This window comes from Natator depressus, chromosome 9 (assembly GCF_965152275.1).
Source record: "Natator depressus isolate rNatDep1 chromosome 9, rNatDep2.hap1, whole genome shotgun sequence".
NCBI classification, from domain to species: domain Eukaryota; kingdom Metazoa; phylum Chordata; order Testudines; family Cheloniidae; genus Natator; species Natator depressus.
The window spans coordinates 53,717,865-53,735,081 of record NC_134242.1 but is presented as its reverse complement, the minus strand read 5'-3'; the positions used below and the strand labels follow the sequence as shown (position 1 = coordinate 53,735,081).

The window sequence follows — 17,217 nt, the reverse complement described above, 5'->3', positions numbered from 1 at the left end:
ACAAGGAGTAATGGTCTCAAGTTGCAGTGCGGGAGGTTTAGGTTGGATATTAGGAAAAACTTTTTCACTAGGAGGGTGGTGAAACACTGGAATGGGTTACCTAGGGAGGTGGTAGAATCTCCTTCCTTAGAAGTTTTTAAGGTCAGGCTTGACAAAGCCCTGGCTGGGATGATTTAATTGGGGTTTGGTCCTGCTTTGAGCAGGGGGTTGGACAGATGACCTCCTGAGGTCCCTTCCAACCCTGATATTCTATGATTCTATGATTAAGGCATAGGCAGTTGGCCTTCAAATGGGGCTGAACTACCAGTGCCTTAAAGAGAAAAAAATCTTTTGAAAGCTAGAGGAATCACGGCTTGTGCATGCTAGGGAGAGCAGGAATCTAGTCAACGTTTTGTTTTTAGAGAAACATTTTAATGTTTGGAAAGGGTTAACAGCTTTGGGAAAAGGTAAGGTTAGTAATAGAGTAAATACATATTAAATAAGTATAAAAATTGAAAAGAAAAATTAAGGGCTGGACTGGGATAGAATTTAAATTAGGTTTCAGAGTAGCAGCCATGTTAGTCTGTATTCGCAAAAAGAAAAGGAGTAGCTCAAATAAATTGGTTAGTCTCTAAGGTGCCACTAGTACTCCTTTTCTTTTTGCAAATATAAATTAGGATATTTTATAAAGAAAAATACAGTAAGTGAAGGCTTCTGCACAAGGGTTGAGAAAGCAATAACCTGGGCAAAGTGGAGAATGGTTTTGTTTTGGGTCTGGTGTTTTTTTGTTTTTAAATGTATCATCTCACCTATTGTCTTTGTTAGACTGAAAAGCTCTTCTGGGAAAGTACCATTTATGCATATAATGCTCATACCATGCTGCTATTATTATTGTCATAAACATCAGAAGACAAAAAGTCATGCACAGCTTTTTGGCTCGTCCCACTGCTTATGCTTTCCAGAAATTATTTTAAAATGCTGTTTACACCAGTGGTTCTCAAACATGGGTCCAGGGCCCCCTGGAGGGCCATGAGCAGGTTTCAGGGGGCCACCAGGCAGGGCCAGTGTTAGACTTGCTGGGACCCAGGGCAGAAAGCTGAAGCCCCATTGTGTGGGGCTGAAGCCCAGGGCTCCCAGCCCTGCCACCTGGGGCTGAAGCATGAGCAACTTAACTTTATGGGGACTCCTGCGGTGTGGGGCCCCAGGCAACTGCCTTGCTTGCTACACCAATGCTGGCCCTGGCTTTTATATGCAGAAAAAACAGTTGTGGCACAGGCAGGCCATGGAGTTTTTGTAGCTCGTTGGGGGGCCTCAAAGAAAAAGGTTGAGAACCCCTGGTTTACACCCAAAATTTAAAAACAGGTATTTTTAGTCTTCCCTAGGAAAAGAATGGCAAAATAATTAATTCAAGTTACATAGTGATGAAAGCCATTTTAATTGATACAAAGTCAGAAGAAACAGCAGCTGTATTGTGGCTTGGGAACATCTCACACTTAAACCATGAAAAGTGCTTGACCTTAAAGACTAAACTCAGAGCCAAAACACAGTTTTTAGTTTTTGTTTTGGAATTTTTCCATTCCAAGTACACCCAAACTAATTGTTGTTCAAACAAATGTACAGATCAAAATAGGATTCAAACATTTACTGTAATACTCATTCACTAAAAATGTGAATATACATAGAATAGCGTCATCAGTATTTCTGTAGATTAACATTTAGGTAAACATTTGGCAAGTCCAAACGAAACAAAATTGTTAATTTTTGTTTCCTCACAATGCAAACAAATAGTAAACTGGGAATTTCAGAGAAGTAACGAGGAAGAAGAAATGTAGGCAAATGAGAACCCTTTATCTATCTTTTGTAGCCTGCAATAACTTTTCCTCACAGGCCTGAAGTTTCTTGCATTCTAGACAAACAGCAATTCAGATGAATTATAAAACTCTGATATTATTTGCTTATTTGAACAAAAACATTTAACATGTACCAAAAAAGCAAAACAGGAGGAAAATGGTTACTGACATAAAGGGATGATATCCTACAAAGACAACAAAAAGAAAGGGTAGTCTTATAACCAGCCAAATAAACTAACTCAAAACTGGGAATAAACCTAGTCCTTATTCACACTTGTTGATTCATTAATTATAACTTACTCCAAATTATAGTCTCTTTATCTTGACTTTTCCTCCCCCACCCCCCATTTTCCAGTCTGGTGATTTTGTATATTATATTCTTTTGATGAAATTCATCATATTGTTGTAGAAAAATAAGTAATGCTAATTTATCCAATATTTTCTATAGGAATCTAATTACAAAACTGTGAGGGGAAAAAACTACAACAGACATGGTTAACTGTCATATCTTCACCAGCCAACACTAATCAAGCATGGTGAGGTTCCAGTCCAGCCCTTCAACATAATGCACAGCAGCTGTGTTGATGGAAGTCTGTAGTGCTGTAGCCCTGCAGTGAACAAATAATTGAAGATATAGACTCGTTCTGTATTTAGTTAAGAAATTAACTAAAACTAATAAGGTCTGGAGAAAAGGAAGGCATTAGAGGCTCCTTGGCTCAACAGCACTGTATAATTCTGAGTGCATTTATGCTCTAAAATGATCCTCCTTTAATACAATCAACTTAAAAGTAGCTGTTTACAAGAAGCTTTATCTGATACCAGGAAGGATACTGCTTTATTTCCCATCCACCCCACTGTGCCTTCATAGTCCTATTGATCTTTTACTTTGAAACAGACCTCTTAAACATCTGAAGGATTGTCTTTTGCTTATTCTTGGTCAACAGAGATTGGATATCCTTTGAGGCACAGCTGTTGACACAGTTCAACACTTTTCCTCCTCTGACACTGGGCGATTTCATCTGGAGCTTGCTGGGAGGCTGCCAGTTCTCATTGTGGGAGCTTCTTCGCAGTTTCCGATGACTCATTTCAGTCTGGCTCTTGGGAGATGTCGACTCACTTGCCATCTTATGACTACCTCTCCCAGTTGGAGATTCCTCCAAAGATGGAGATGCTTTAGGACGCAGAAGGTACTCATCTGGAGAGCCTTTCTTTCGGTTTAATGTCTTTTGCTCCCTGTTTATCTCTCTCTGAAGTTGCAGAGCCAGGAGCCTGTCTTGCTCCTCTTGCTTACGCCTCTCATAAAGCTGCTTCTCCAAATCTATATGCATTTGCACATTAAGATCATTTACCTTCTCCTCTTGGTCTTCAAAAGTTTCTGGAAAAATTTTCCTCCTTTTATCAATCAAGCATAAATCAACTGCTGCTTCAGTTGGAGATTCTTGAGATTTTCTTTTTGGAGTCTCCTTACTGTTCTGTAACACACTTTGTTTCTTTCCTTCAACTGAGCAGTTTGCAGCCACTTCCATGAGATTATGGGATGCATCCCTATTCTCTAAATTGCCAGACGTCACAGAATCAACCACTTCCTGAAGAGAAGAGCTAATTTCTGCACATTTTTCAAAGTCTATGTTTTCTGTACATGTAGAGTTATCATTTTCAAAGGCACTTCTGGCTACCTCTCCACTGGAAGAAGGAAGTCCAGTATCAGGCCTTTCCTGTTTTGTGACATTGCGAAGTGCATTTGTAATTTTATCTACCTGATAGTTTGCTCCTGACAGACCTTCCCACTCAATGGGATGAGACCCCACTAGAGGAGAGGTATTTAAATAAGTTAGACATGATTCTAAAAATGAATCCTTAACATTTCTGTCTTGAACAGTAGAGAAAGTTTGTGGAGACAATGTTGGCATTTCCTCTCTATCCTTTTCTTGCCACATTAAGATGTCCTCTTCAGTGCTATTATTTTCCTACAAAAAAGATAAGGCAAAACTGAAAACAAACCGATCAAATACAGCTTGGTGAAAAGTTATTCTATAAACTTTTACTTCTGTTCAGAAATGTTTATTGTCCTCTGATAAGCTTTTATATAAATAGAAAATTTGATAAAATAAAAAGCAAGTTTCATTTCTGTTGCCTGCATTAGCTCTGAAAGCTAGAGGGTATTAAGTTGGATTCTTTTCTGGCCTGTGCACCAACAGAACTATTAACCAAGTCACCATTGTACGATTCTTGTTGGGGATGATGCACAAGTCAAAATGAATACAAGCTTGCCTTCCAGATGCCATGTTGAGTTTGCAGTTAGAATATTTTTTTTGGTCAAAAAAGTAGAGGTCTCAAACAGAAGGAGAAATTACCCCTGTTTAGCAGACCTTAACAATGAATTTTCTGGCTCCAACACTTGATATCAGAGAATCAGAATTCATATTTGGATCTTGCAATTTTTCACAGAGTAACAAAAATATATTTTGCCTAGTCAGTGATACAGATTGTCTGGATGAAATGCTTTCTAAGGCCATTTCTGAAATTCTATTTAAATACAACCTTTACCTTTTTAAAATGACAGTGTGTTCATTTTTATGACTATATATGTACTTCCAGTCTATATACCCTCAACAAAAAGAAAAGAACATGCAACTACTAATAAATTGTGCCATATATAACTTCAATATGGAGACATAGATTACCATAGAAAAGGAGTTATTCCTGCCTTTCTCTGCTTTTTTAGAGAGCGACATTGATACCGAGGCACAAGGTGATTTTGGAGATAGATACCTTAAGGGGGGGAAAAAAAGCACATAGTAAGACAAAACTTTAAGCATCAAATTAAAGTCTGAGAGTCCTCCACATTTCTCTGAACCTTCAGATCAGTGTAGGTGAGTGTCCCACTATTATCTTTCACATTATCCTGTGCTGAAATACTGTAACATTCAGTAGCTTCCAGTTACAATAGATTACAAAAAAAAAAAAAAAGTATGCTAAAAAAGTAATGCAGATCACCACTAGAATCCAAAGATTACGCGATAGCTTATTTTACAAATGAAAAACCATTTACCTATAGTCGTTTTGAAGGTGATTTATTGCATCAACAAGAAACAAATGCTTGGCATTATACTTTCTAAGCCTCCTTGAAGCCATGAGAAATAGTTCATATTTACCTTAAAAGGCAATAGTGATTACCCAGTGTGGCTACCAGCCACAGCTGGAGGACCATAAAGGGTCAAGTTCTCTGATCCTAATTGGAAGACTGGATGGCATACAAGTCCATAAGGACTGAAGAACACTTCTCTGAAAAAGGTTTCTACTCCTTTTCTTCTCTGAAAAAGTGAACTTAAAAAAGAAAGGTTTCAGAGTAGCAGCCGTGTTAGTCTGTATCTGCAGAAAGAAAAGGAGTACTTGTGGCACCTTAGAGACTAACAAATTTATTTGAGCATAAGCTTTCGTGAGCTACAGCTCACTTCATCGGATGCATCCGATGAAGTGAGCTAGTGCCACAAGTACTCCTTTTCTTTTTAAAAAAGAAAAGAAGTTAACAGAAACTGATCTGCCAGGAACAGAACTAAAGCTGAGTAACCAAAGGGGCCACAGTGATCAAGTTTAAAGAATATATCAACATAGAATAAATTCAGCCTAAGTAGGCCAATAAGACTACAACAGGATATCGAGGCAGAACACAGTGATCTTAAAGTGAGGTTACAATCGAAAGAGTCAACTATGCAAAGGCGGCACTTGTTATTCAGTAGATCTACCTGTATATGTCAAATCTTATCTGTTTACTGACGTTTTCACTATTTGCACTGCAGCTACAGGAGAACAAGACTGATTCTATTCTTGGCCATACATCAACAGAATTACTAACCGAGCTCCAACTGCAGAATCTCTATTGCTATGTCATCTCAGAGTAAGAACACAACTTGACTTTCAGATTCCAGGTTGAATTTGCTCTACTGACAATTAGAAAATCCATCTTTTTATCTGTTACCTGAGCAAGTTTGATAAGGAAGTAGTTGAGAGAATCAACACAGAATGCCAATGTGCTCTTTTACAGCGGTACATTTTCAAGTTTAGCCACACTTATTTCTTTCCAAACTAAAAACCATATTTCTCCTTTCACATGCTGTGTATGTTGTGGAAATGTACCAACAAATCTTGGACAGAAAGCTGGATTACTTACTTTTGGATGTCTCCAGAGTTGCTTGATTTGTTCTTTGTCTTGCATGAACCAATTGGAGATGGGCCAGACGTGTGACTGTTTGCAAGTAAAGGAGTGCTGAACATGTGTTCACTGGTAGACTTGTTCTTTAATGACAGGAAACATATAGAAATTAGACAAAATTGAAAATAAGTGTGCTTCTGTACACAGGATTAGTTATTTGCACAAATTCTTTGCCGCAAACAAGAAGTATAGATAGGGAACTGCATTCAGCATGCATTAAATTTATCTGGAGGCAGTGATATCAGGAGAAGAGGAGTTTTTCCATTAGTGATAAATCCATTGTTTTTCATTAGTACACTGGACCCTTGCTAGAACATGGGATTTGGGATCCATACGCAGTACCGCGTTAACGTGGGGGGACAGCGTTATAGCAGTGACCGCGTTAAAATGAACTGCAATTAAAGTAATTTGGGGATCTATGGCCGCAACCATGTTATATGCGAATTCGCACTATATAGACGTGCGTTCTAGTGAGGGTCCAGTGTATTACCACAAAATGGCAGGTTATATCAAAATGCAACTGAGGCATGTACATCCCACATCTATATATATTTCAATGGTTAGGATTCTTCTAAGTTACTCTTTCTCAAAACAATGCCATTGCATTTTCCACTCCTAAACACAGGCTACAGACATTAACCGCCTCCAAAAAAGCATTTTTTAAATGATGGGAGAAGAGAGGAGCTCCTGGTATCCAAGAAGGTGGTTACTATGGATGAGATTTTAAATCAACTACTGGTAAGCACTTCAAAAAGTGGAAATTTTTATTTTCTCCTCTCTTTTGTTGGATTTTAAACTTATTTAAGCACTGAATATTTAATGTTGGCTTCCAATATAAAATTTGAAGAATTTTTTTGAAATTCTTCATAAGGATTTTTGCATATGCTCTGGAAGATATAAAGATCACTCACTTTGAGAAACACACTGCTCTAATGCCCCCTAGAGCCAAACTCACCAGATTGATACTCAGCTCCCATGCCAGCTCTTCATCTTGTTTAAGCTGTTCATCCATCTCTCTTTGCCTTTCTTCTGCCAGCCTGTGCTCTTCTTCTTCCTCTGCTAATAGCCTTTGAATGTACTCCTCACTTGCTTTGCTCTCCTCTTGTTCATGTGCCCGCCTCTCTGCCTTCACCTGTAAGAGAAGTTTCTAAAAGATCTTAAATTAAATTTCAAGTGAACCTGCAGACAACACATTAATTACACTAGAACCTCTCTATCTTGCACTTCATTAATATGAACAAAACATTCACAAAAAGGCACTCTTCATGTTCTCAGCAAACATTTAATAGCAGAGTGCTGTGAAACTTCACTATTAAGACTTCACTAATTTTAGCATATATACAGGATGCAATCTAGGATACTATTAAGTATTAAAGAATCAAGTACACTAATGAGCTACCTTTTAATTCTTAGAAAACTGCATTTTCAAACTTGCTAATTTGCAGGATTCAGTGATTTGCAAAGGGTCTCCCAATCAGTGTGAAAAGGTTACTTACCTGCAGCTAGAATTCTCCAACTACGTGTATCTACAGAGAACCTTGAGAAAAACATGTGCCGCAATACAGCAGACTGGAAACCATCCACATTGCAATGACTGCTGAAGCTGTTCATTCTCTCAGACAGCCAATCATTTAATGCAGGGATATGGAAGACGGCATAGCACTCACCTCTTTCAATTCCTTTCTAACCCTTTAGAGCATCAAAGAACTTTAACATAGTAGGGTGGGTGAGTATGGCTTTCTTGATGCAATATACTGAGAACTCCAGTTATGGGTTAAAAATCTTTTCTTCCTTTAGGAATTACCTCTGCAGACTTTCTTTCTGGGGAGATCAGCCAGCAGAAACCACCCCAGTCAGACTAAAGGCACTGTGTTTGTTCTGCATTACTTGACTACAGATTGGAAAAGCCTGAACTATAGAGTGGAGGTGTAGAAGTGGCCCAGAGAAGCATGTTTTAAGGTGCTCGTGAGTGTCTGACCTAGGCAAACCCTCGTAGGGCTCTGGGCCGAAGACCGGTGGAGTGGGAGGGCCCAGGCTCCCCTACCACCCTCTAACCACAAGGCGCCATCTCTTTCAAGTGCCAGCCATCACAACCCTTCTCCATTCTTCCATCAAAGCCAGCCTTGACATCCCTATAATCTCCTTCCACACATGCTGTAAGAGGAAGGTCGCACACGATCAGTGGGTTCACTCAACTTCGTTGTTGCCATAATGAAAAACAATGCAGCCATCAGGAAAAGGTGGTATAAGAACATTCATACTTTGGTTCAAATCGAAAATCTATAAAACATTATTAGTACCATGTTTAATTCCACTTAGAAGGGTCCTAAAGTCGAGAGTAAAAAAGAAGCAAGTGATCGAATAATTCCTGCACTGAGCCCAACAATTTGTGGTTAAACAAGAGCATGTCTTTAAAGAAACATCCAATCTTTATTGAAAGATGAAGATTGAGAATTAGTCACATTCCTTGGTAAACTACTCCAATGGCCACCTACAATGACTTAAATCAGGTGTACAATTTTCTTGTTTGAATTTTTATAGCTTTGACTTCCGGACATTTGATATTGTTACGCCCTTGTGTGCTAGATTAAAGAGCCCAGTAGTATCAAATGCCCTCTCCCTGGATAGTGTCTTGTACATCATGATCAAGTCACCTCCTAACCTTCTCTTTAATAAGAAAAACTGAACTCAAGTCTGTCACTGTAAGGTGTGTTACCAAACCTCAAACCATTCTTGTAGCTCTTTCCTCTTCAATTTTCCAACACAGCACTAAACTTACTTTCTATTTTAAAGGAAAGAAAGAGGAAAGTTATTCTAATTAAATAGTCAAATACTGGAGTCATTCTATACATACAAGATTCAAATAAATCAATAGTCAAGGCAGTTACTACTTTGAACAGAATTTTCTAGACTTACCTTGCTAATCTCTGCCTCATATTCCTGTCTCAGTTCCCCAGGCTTGCTTAGCTGATGCAGTGGTTGGGACATGCAAACTAATCCAGAGAAAAAGAGAAGGGGAGTGTGGGGAAAACAAAATGATCACTTTAGATAGCTCAGATTTTTATAGATTCTTTTCATCCTATAGTCCATTACAATTTCATATTATCCTAGTTTAACTTAAACCTAAAATATGCAGAACACAATCATATCCAATACTACACCTTAACTCAACTGTGTCCACCTAGTGGGAACATGCAGTATGTTCCAATTCAGTGAGAAAGCAAATACATCTCTCAATCACTTCCAGCTTCCCTCACCCTCTATGACAGGGGTAGGCAAACTTTTTGGCCTGAGGGGTTCTGAAACTGTATGGAGAGCTGGGTAGGGAAGGCTGTGCCTCCCCAAACAGCCTGGCCCCTGCCCCCTATCTGCCTCTCTCAGAACCTCCCACCCATCCAACCCCCCCTGCTCCCTGTCCCAACCCCTATCCACACCCCCGCCCCCTGACAGGCCCCCCCGGTACTCCCACGCCTATCCAACCTCCCCTGTTCCCTGACCACTCCCCTCCCCCCGATTACCTCCCCAAAACCTCCACCCCATCCAACCGCCCCCTGCTCCTGGACTGCACCCCAGGATTCCCTACCCCTTATCCAACCCCCCGCTCCCCGCCCCCTTACCATGCTGCTCAGAGTGGCATGTCTGGCAGCCACGCCACCCAGTCCGAACGCTGCCTGGCAGGAGCTTGCAGCCCCGCCTCCCAGAGTGCTGGCGGCACAGTGAGCTGAGGCTGCAGGGGAGGGGAGACAGCAGGGGAGGAGGCTAGGGCCAGCCTCCCCGGCTGGAAGCTCAAGGGCCGGGCAGGACGGTCCCACGGGCCAGATGTGGCCCACAGGCCGTAGTTTGCCCACCTCTGCTCTATGAGGAAAATGGCCAGGCTTCCTTACACTTTAGGATAGTGCAGCATGAAATGTAAAGATCTTAAAGCTGACCTTCAAAGGAAAAAAAAAGAGTCTGTGCCCTCTTTTGTTCTTTATAGTATATAAAGACAGCCTGAAATGTGTGTTGCTCTGTTGATTTGAAGCTATTTCACAGGATTCTCACTCTTGAGCGCTAAAAATTCTTGACTGGATAGAACTCTCAAAGCTAATGTGTTGCAGGGCTTCACCTCCATATATCAACAGAGGAACATTCCCAACCTGGATTGGCAGTGATAGAGCTCACTGGTGTCCTCAGATGTCAGTTTCTTTCCAAATAAATGGAAGAAATTTATCAATTCACAGCTGTACAGGTAAAGCCACTCAAACTCTGATGACAGTGAATGGACAAGTGAGATTCCTGTAAGAATATTATTTTCAAAGAAGCAAAATTAAGCATGTCTCCCTCCTTCTTGATGAGGGATATGATGCCCTGATTACTTGTTTGAAATTTCTGGGATATCAGGCTCTGAAGGTTCTCAGAGCAATCAGAACTGTCCTTATTTTGCAAACACTAATGTGCAGGAAAATCATCATGGAGCAAGTTCATAGCATGTGCCTATAATTTTATCACTGCCTGATCTAGTGTGTATTGTTGCTCTTTTTATTAAATGGGACATTTCTTGAGCTATTTACTTTCTAAAAGTAAGAGTCCTTTCCAAAGCCTTGGCTGGGACGATTTAGTTGGTGTTGGTCCTGCTTTGAGCAGGGGTTGGATTAGATGACCTCCTGAGGTCTCTTCCAACCCTAATATTCTATAGTCATATCATCTTCACATGAAGACAAAATCTATATAAAACAGCCACAAATAGCCAGGAAACCCAATTTAACACCAAGAGACAATCTGTGTTCCTGTTGTGGGCTTTACTTGGGGCCATCAGGCCTAGGGTGCAGGCTGCAGTGCAACAACCTCCCATAGTTTTGGGATTCCCTTTTCAGGCAGTCTGAGGGCCTGGCTGTCAAGTTACAGTCCATCATCCCCCTGTGCTTCCTGGGTTCTCTAAGTCAGCCAGCAGAGGAGGGAAGGGGTACTAAGGTCCTCCCTCTCCAATGGGAAAGTGGTGAGGAGACAGTCTCAGACCCTCTTAGCTAATACACTAGACCAGCCTCTCCTGGGCCACTTCCTACATCTCCTGTTCTCTCTTTGGCTAGGGGTGAAATCCCCACACACTGCTTCCCTCTCAGCAAAGGGTTGCTCTCATAGTCTCAACAATTCAGATAATCATCTGGGGCGTCCCAGTTCACTTTCAGTGTCCAGTTGTTTCCTCTTGTTAGAGTTGGAGAGAAGGGGGTGAGGCCCCTGGCCTCCTGGTCAGATCTTACTCCAGTCCAGACCTTTCCCCTATAGATTGCTTTGTCCCAGAAGCGACAGGACCTTACGCCTAAGGAAATTCTGCGCCACTGCGCAATGCAGAATTTTGCAGAAATTAATGTATGTGCAGAATTTCCTTTAGCCCACAAAAATGGGCTGCAGTGCTGCTGGCCACCACTAGGGTCCGGTGGACCTGGAAGAGCCCAACTTTCACATAGAAGACACTGCCCATCATAGTCTCCTGAGCAACAAGTCTGTCTTTTGATATTTAAATACAGAACAGCAAAGATACTGAAATAATTTGTTGAAAATCCTGAGGAAACCTCAAGAGTAAATAAAATCAACTGATGTCAGTGAAAGCGTTCAGCCCTCCAAAACTATTTGGTTGGAACTTCCAAAGTCAATATGAAGTTGGAGGGTTAAGACCCAAGGCTGAGAATCATGATGATGATGATATCTAAAGAATTTTTTTCAACTTATTTTACCTTAGAAATATCAGGAATGTCAACATGGGAGTTGAGGTCGATATATCTATGTTGCTCAGGGGCATGGATTTTTCACTCCCATGAGCGACACAGTTATTCCGATATAGGTCTATAGTGTAGACCTGGCCTAAATAAAAATCATTCTAACTCTCAGTTAACCACGTTTCACTTCCTTATGATTGTGATGCCAATCCTAGTAGTTGTCAGAACCTTGGGCTCGAACCCATACCCACCGTTTTGTTTGGAAGTAGCCAAGGCCATCAGGCCACACCGACACATTAGGTTACAAGGGAATTCACAGACTTGGTGGGCCAGCTTTCAGGGTTCCATGACCTGCTTCTTGACTGACCACAGGATCTTGACCCTGATTGGTTGGTGACTATATATAAACTTACTGCCTCACTTCTGGGCTTGTCTGAGCAAGAAGCCATTGCCTGCTAGTTGCTAGTCAGACCCACCTGACCCTGCCTTGCCCCACCTGACCTCATCTGGCTGCCTCGCCCTAACCCCAGCACCCTCCTCGCTGTACCTTCCCCTTGGATTAGATCTTCCAGCGGTCTCTTGTGTTAACTCTGACCACCACTTGGGACTACCCATTGCCCTGCCCAACTCCCCGCCATTACAGTAGTCTATCCAGCAGTCTCCCAGGCTGTGACCTGGTGTCAGTAAAATGTAGCCAGGGCTTGGGTATTTTTAACCATGTCACTCATACTATGTTGGTGATCAAATAAAAAGACCCAAGCACCATTTACATTTACAGCCTCCTCTATTACCACTACTGGTAATTTTCCTTGCATAGACAAGATACCCATTTTTTGTGTAAAACACAAAACAGAAAAACAAATGTGCACTTTTGAAAAAACGAACATACATGTAGCTTGCCTTCTTTATATTACATAAAAAAGGGCACAAACTCATTTCTTTCCTTTGCAAATTACCTTTAACAACAGCAAACTAGTGTGAGACTGCATTTCCCAGATGATTCAATAATTTAGCTGCGCCAGCAATTACTTTATGATCTCACTTCATGACATCCAAGCTCACTAATACCAATTACTTTGCGATGGCACAAACAGATACAAGACAAATGTCATTTTACTTACTGTCCTCTTCCAGATCCTGTCCATTAACTCTGCGCTGGCATTCTTCTGGGTAATTCTTTTGAATCCTTTCCCACAGTTCCCAGTTGATAAGAGTATTTTTGCGGGCATTATATCGTGCCCAAGAAGAGACCCGCCGGCGGCAAAAAGGGCAGTACAGACTTGCCTTCTCTACTGTCAACTGGAAACAAGAGTTACAGAGTGTGTGGTTGCATGGCAGGGTCACTGGCTCCACAAAAATTTCCATGCAGATTTGGCAAAGACAGTCAGTCAAGGAAAGCGGAACCTCAGATTTCTTTGACATTTTGATTCCAAGCAAAAGAAGGAGGTTAATGCAACATCAGTACCTGAAGCCAAAACAAAAAATACATTTCTTAGTTGGTACTATCAAGAATACAATTTAAAACAGAGTTTAAAATGTTTGCTGAATAACGTATAAAAAGGCTTGCGCTATCAAAATGTGTGCTTAATCAGCTATTTTTGTTCATCACACCCAAGATTCCAGATTTGCAGAGTAAACTGGAAATCCTTCTCAAAGTCATCCTGAAATGTTACACAAAATGCTTGGAAATGAACTGCAAAGTTTTGCACAAATCCTAAATGCTCTATTATAAAATTCCAAAATAGAAGGGGGAAAAAATGTATGCAGGGCTTGAAAATTTACATGCATCCACTAGCTGGTGAAAAATACTTTTCCCAACATACCCCTTTTCCCTTACAAGGATATGCCCCTTGCAACGCCACTTGTGGGATGGGGAGTATGCTGAACACGCAGGTGAGAAGCCAAGCCTATTTGCCCTATTTCCCCAGCCCCTCAGTTCAGGGACAGGGAAGGTATTGAGATTTCTACCAGGGTGATTCCCTTAATTAAATGGCGGATGAAATTCAATGTTGATAAATGCAAAGTAATACATACTGGAAAACATAATCCCAACTATACATATGAAATGATGGGTTCTGAATTACCTATTACTAGGGTCCCACCAAATTTACAGCTGTGAAAAATGGTTAACAGACTGTGAAATATGATCTCCCCTGTGAAATCTGGACCCCAGCCAGCAGCTCCTATCCTGCACAGGGCTCCAGTTGCTAGTGCCCGCCAGGGATTGAAACAACTTCTTCCCCTGCAAGGCCACTCCCAGGGAAGGTCAGATCCATCTCTGGGATTCTCCCCAGCTGCAGGAAGCTCCACAGCTCCAGCTGTTACACCCCTCCTCCCTGCCCCAGAGGCTGCGGCTCCAGCTGTCAGCCGGCCACGGGGAGGGAAACTGCAGGAACCAGACCTATGGTAACTCATCCTGCAATACCCTGCAACCCTCACTTCTGTGCTGCTGGTGGCTTTAGAGATGGGTGCCCAGGCAGCAGCCTTCCTCTCTGGCTGCCCAGCTCTGAAGGCAGTGCTCCTGCCAGCAGCAGGGCAGAAATAAGGGTGGCAATCCCACAATCCCGCTACAATAGCCTTGCGACCCCACCACCACCACCTGACCACCTTTTGGTCCGGGACCTTCATGGTTACAACACCGTGAAATTTCAGATACAGTAACTCCTCGCTTAACGTTGTAGTTATCTTCCTGAAAAAGGCTACTTTAAGCGAAATGATGTTAAGCGAATCCAATTTCCCCATAATAATTAATGTAAACGGGGGCGTTAGGTTCCAGGAAAATTTTTTTCATCAGACAAAAGACGTGTGTGTATACATACATACATACATACATACACACACACACACACACACAGAGTATAACTTTTAAACAAACAATTTAATACTGTACACAGCAATGATGATTGTGAAGCTTGGCTGAGGTGGTGAAGTCAGAGGGTGGAAAAGGGGATATTTCTTAGGGAATACCTTACTGCTAAATGATAAACTAGTACTTGGCTGAGCCCTCAAGGGTTAACACATGTTGTTAACGTAATCTCACACTCTACAAGGCAGCACAAATGGAGGGAGGGGAGACTGCATGGCAGAGAGAGACAGAGACACCACTGCCCCCACTCTAAGTACACTGCCTTTTTAAGTAGATAAGTAAGTTGAGACAGCAGCTGCTGCCAGCAAGCTCCCTCTGTCCTGAGCCCTGTCGTGTGTCTCCCCTGCTCTGAGGAGATGGGGTGCAGGAGCAGAGGGGAGGGGGACACCCTGACATTAGCACCCCTGTTCCCCCTCCTCCTCCCCCCCCCCGCACAGCAAGCAGGAGGCTTTCGGGAGCAGCTGCAAGGCAGAAGGCAGGCAGGAGAAGCACACGGCAGTGGGGGGAGGGACAGCTGAACTGACTGGCAATTGACAGCCTGCTGGGCGGCTGCAGCACAGGGAACAGGGAGCTGATGGGGGGGCTGCCTGCCCACCCTGGTTCCAAGCCCCCACCAGCTAGCTCCAATGGTATGCTCTTCCTGCAAGCAGTGGACAAAGCAGGCGGCTGCCAAACAACGTTATAAGGGAGCATTGCGCAACTTTAAACAAGCATGTTCTCTAACTGATCAACATAATAAAACATTACCCGGGCCGACATTAAGTGAGGAGTTACTGTATAAACATCTGAAAATGTGAAATTAACTAATTTTAAACAGACACACACACACACACACACACACACACACACTAAAATTGACCAAAATAAACCATGAATTTGGTAGGGCCCTAATAATAAGACCATAACTATCATAATGCCACTATACAAATCCATGGTAGACCCACACCTTGAATACTGCATGCAGTTCCAGTTGCCTTATCTCAAAAAATACATTTTAGAAATGGAAAAGACAGAGAGAACGGCAACAAAAATGATTAAGTGTACAGAACAACTTTCATCTAAGAAGAGATTAAAAAGACTGGGACTATTCAGCTTGGATCAGAGATGACTAAGGGGGTGTATGATAGATCAGGGGTTCTCAAACTGGGAGTCGTGACCCTCAGGGGGTCACAAGGTTATTACGTGGGGGACGCAAGCTATCATCCCAAACCCTGCTTTGCCTCCAGCATTTGTAAAAGTGTGTGTATAAATATATAAAATAAAAAAATGTGTTTTTAATTTATAAGGCGGGGGCTTGCTGCGTGAAAGGGGTCACCAATACAAAAGTTTGAGAACCACTGAACTAGTAGGACTCTATATTTGAAGCCACTTATTCCACACCATTACTGGAAGAGATGAGCATTCTCTCCTCCCTCTTGCTGTATTTCCCAGGGGAACATTTCCAACACTGTACATATTTTCTAGCCTCTGGTTTGAGGTCCCCTTTCTCAGTCAACACCTCCATTAACTGCTCCATTTGTCTATTCTTGTCTGTTTAACTGTTACCAACATGATTCTGAACAGTAGTAAAGAAAACTGACAAGAGTCTGGTCAGATTTTACTGACTTCATCTGGCAAAGCTCTGAACAGAAGCATAGGCAGTGGGATTGTCAGCAGACTTAGCCCTGGTCTACACTACGAGTTTAGGTCGGATTTAGCAGCGTCAGATTGGTTTAGCCCTGCACCCGTCCACACTACAAAGCCATTTTTTCCCCAACTTTAAGGGCTCTTAAAACCAGTTTCTGTACTCCTCCCTGACGAGTGGATTAGCGCAGAAATCGACCTTGCTGGGTCCAATTTGGGGTAGTGCAGATGCATTCAACGGTATTGGCCTCTGGGAGCTATCCCAGAGTGCTCCATTGTGACCACTCTGGACAGCACTCTCAACTCAGATGCACTGGCCAGGTAGACAGGAAAAGCCCCACGAACTTCTGAATTTCATTTCCTGTTTGGCCAGCGTGGCGAGCTGATCAGCACAGGTGACCATGCAGTCCCAGAATCACAAAGAGCTCCAGCATGGACTGAACGGGAAGTACTGTATCTGATCACTGTATAGGAAGACAAATCCATGCTATCAGAACTCCGTTCGAAAAGACGAAATGCCAAAATATTTGAAAAAAATCTCCAAGGGCATGAAGGACAGAGGCTATAACAGGGACCCGCAGCAGTGCCGTGTGAAACTTAAGGAGCTCAGGCAAGCCTACCAAAGAACCAGAGAGGCAAACGGCCGCTCTAGGTCAGAGCCCCAGACATGCCGCTTCTATGATGAGCTGCATGCCATTCTACGGGGTGCCCCTACAACTACCCCAGCCCTGTGTGTGGACTCCGTCAATGGACTCTCACGCAACAGGGATGCGGATTTTGGGGACGAGGAAGAGGAGGAGGAGGTTGAAGCCCAGCAAGCAAGCGGAGAAACCGTTTTCCCCGACAGCCAGGAACTGTTTCTCACCCTGTATCTAGTACCCTCTCAACCCACCAAAGGTGGGCTCCCGGATCTAGAAGGCGGAGAAGGGACTTCTGGTGAGTGTACCTTTGTAAATATAATACACGGTTTAAAAGCAAGCGTGTTTAAGGATT

At 42.4% G+C, this 17,217-nt stretch overlaps 1 protein-coding gene across 2 annotated transcripts in view; it reads right to left on the bottom strand.

The window, feature by feature from the left end:
- Positions 1-1,328: 1,328 nt before the first annotated feature.
- RNF168 (ring finger protein 168) overlaps positions 1,329-17,217 on the bottom strand; it is a 29,477-nt gene continuing 13,588 nt past the window's right edge. The window contains exons 2-7 of one of the 2 annotated variants that reach the window (XM_074963037.1): positions 12,857-13,200; positions 8,959-9,035; positions 6,998-7,189; positions 6,001-6,125; positions 4,514-4,601; positions 1,329-3,796 (exon numbers count right to left, since the gene is read on the bottom strand). In XM_074963037.1, coding sequence (XP_074819138.1) covers positions 2,711-3,796; positions 4,514-4,601; positions 6,001-6,125; positions 6,998-7,189; positions 8,959-9,035; positions 12,857-13,157 — 1,869 coding nt within the window. In that variant the 5' untranslated portion in view covers positions 13,158-13,200 and the 3' untranslated portion in view covers positions 1,329-2,710. The remainder of the gene's footprint in view (positions 3,797-4,513; positions 4,602-6,000; positions 6,126-6,997; positions 7,190-8,958; positions 9,036-12,856; positions 13,201-17,217) is intronic. The other variant, XM_074963038.1, reaches the window with a different exon arrangement.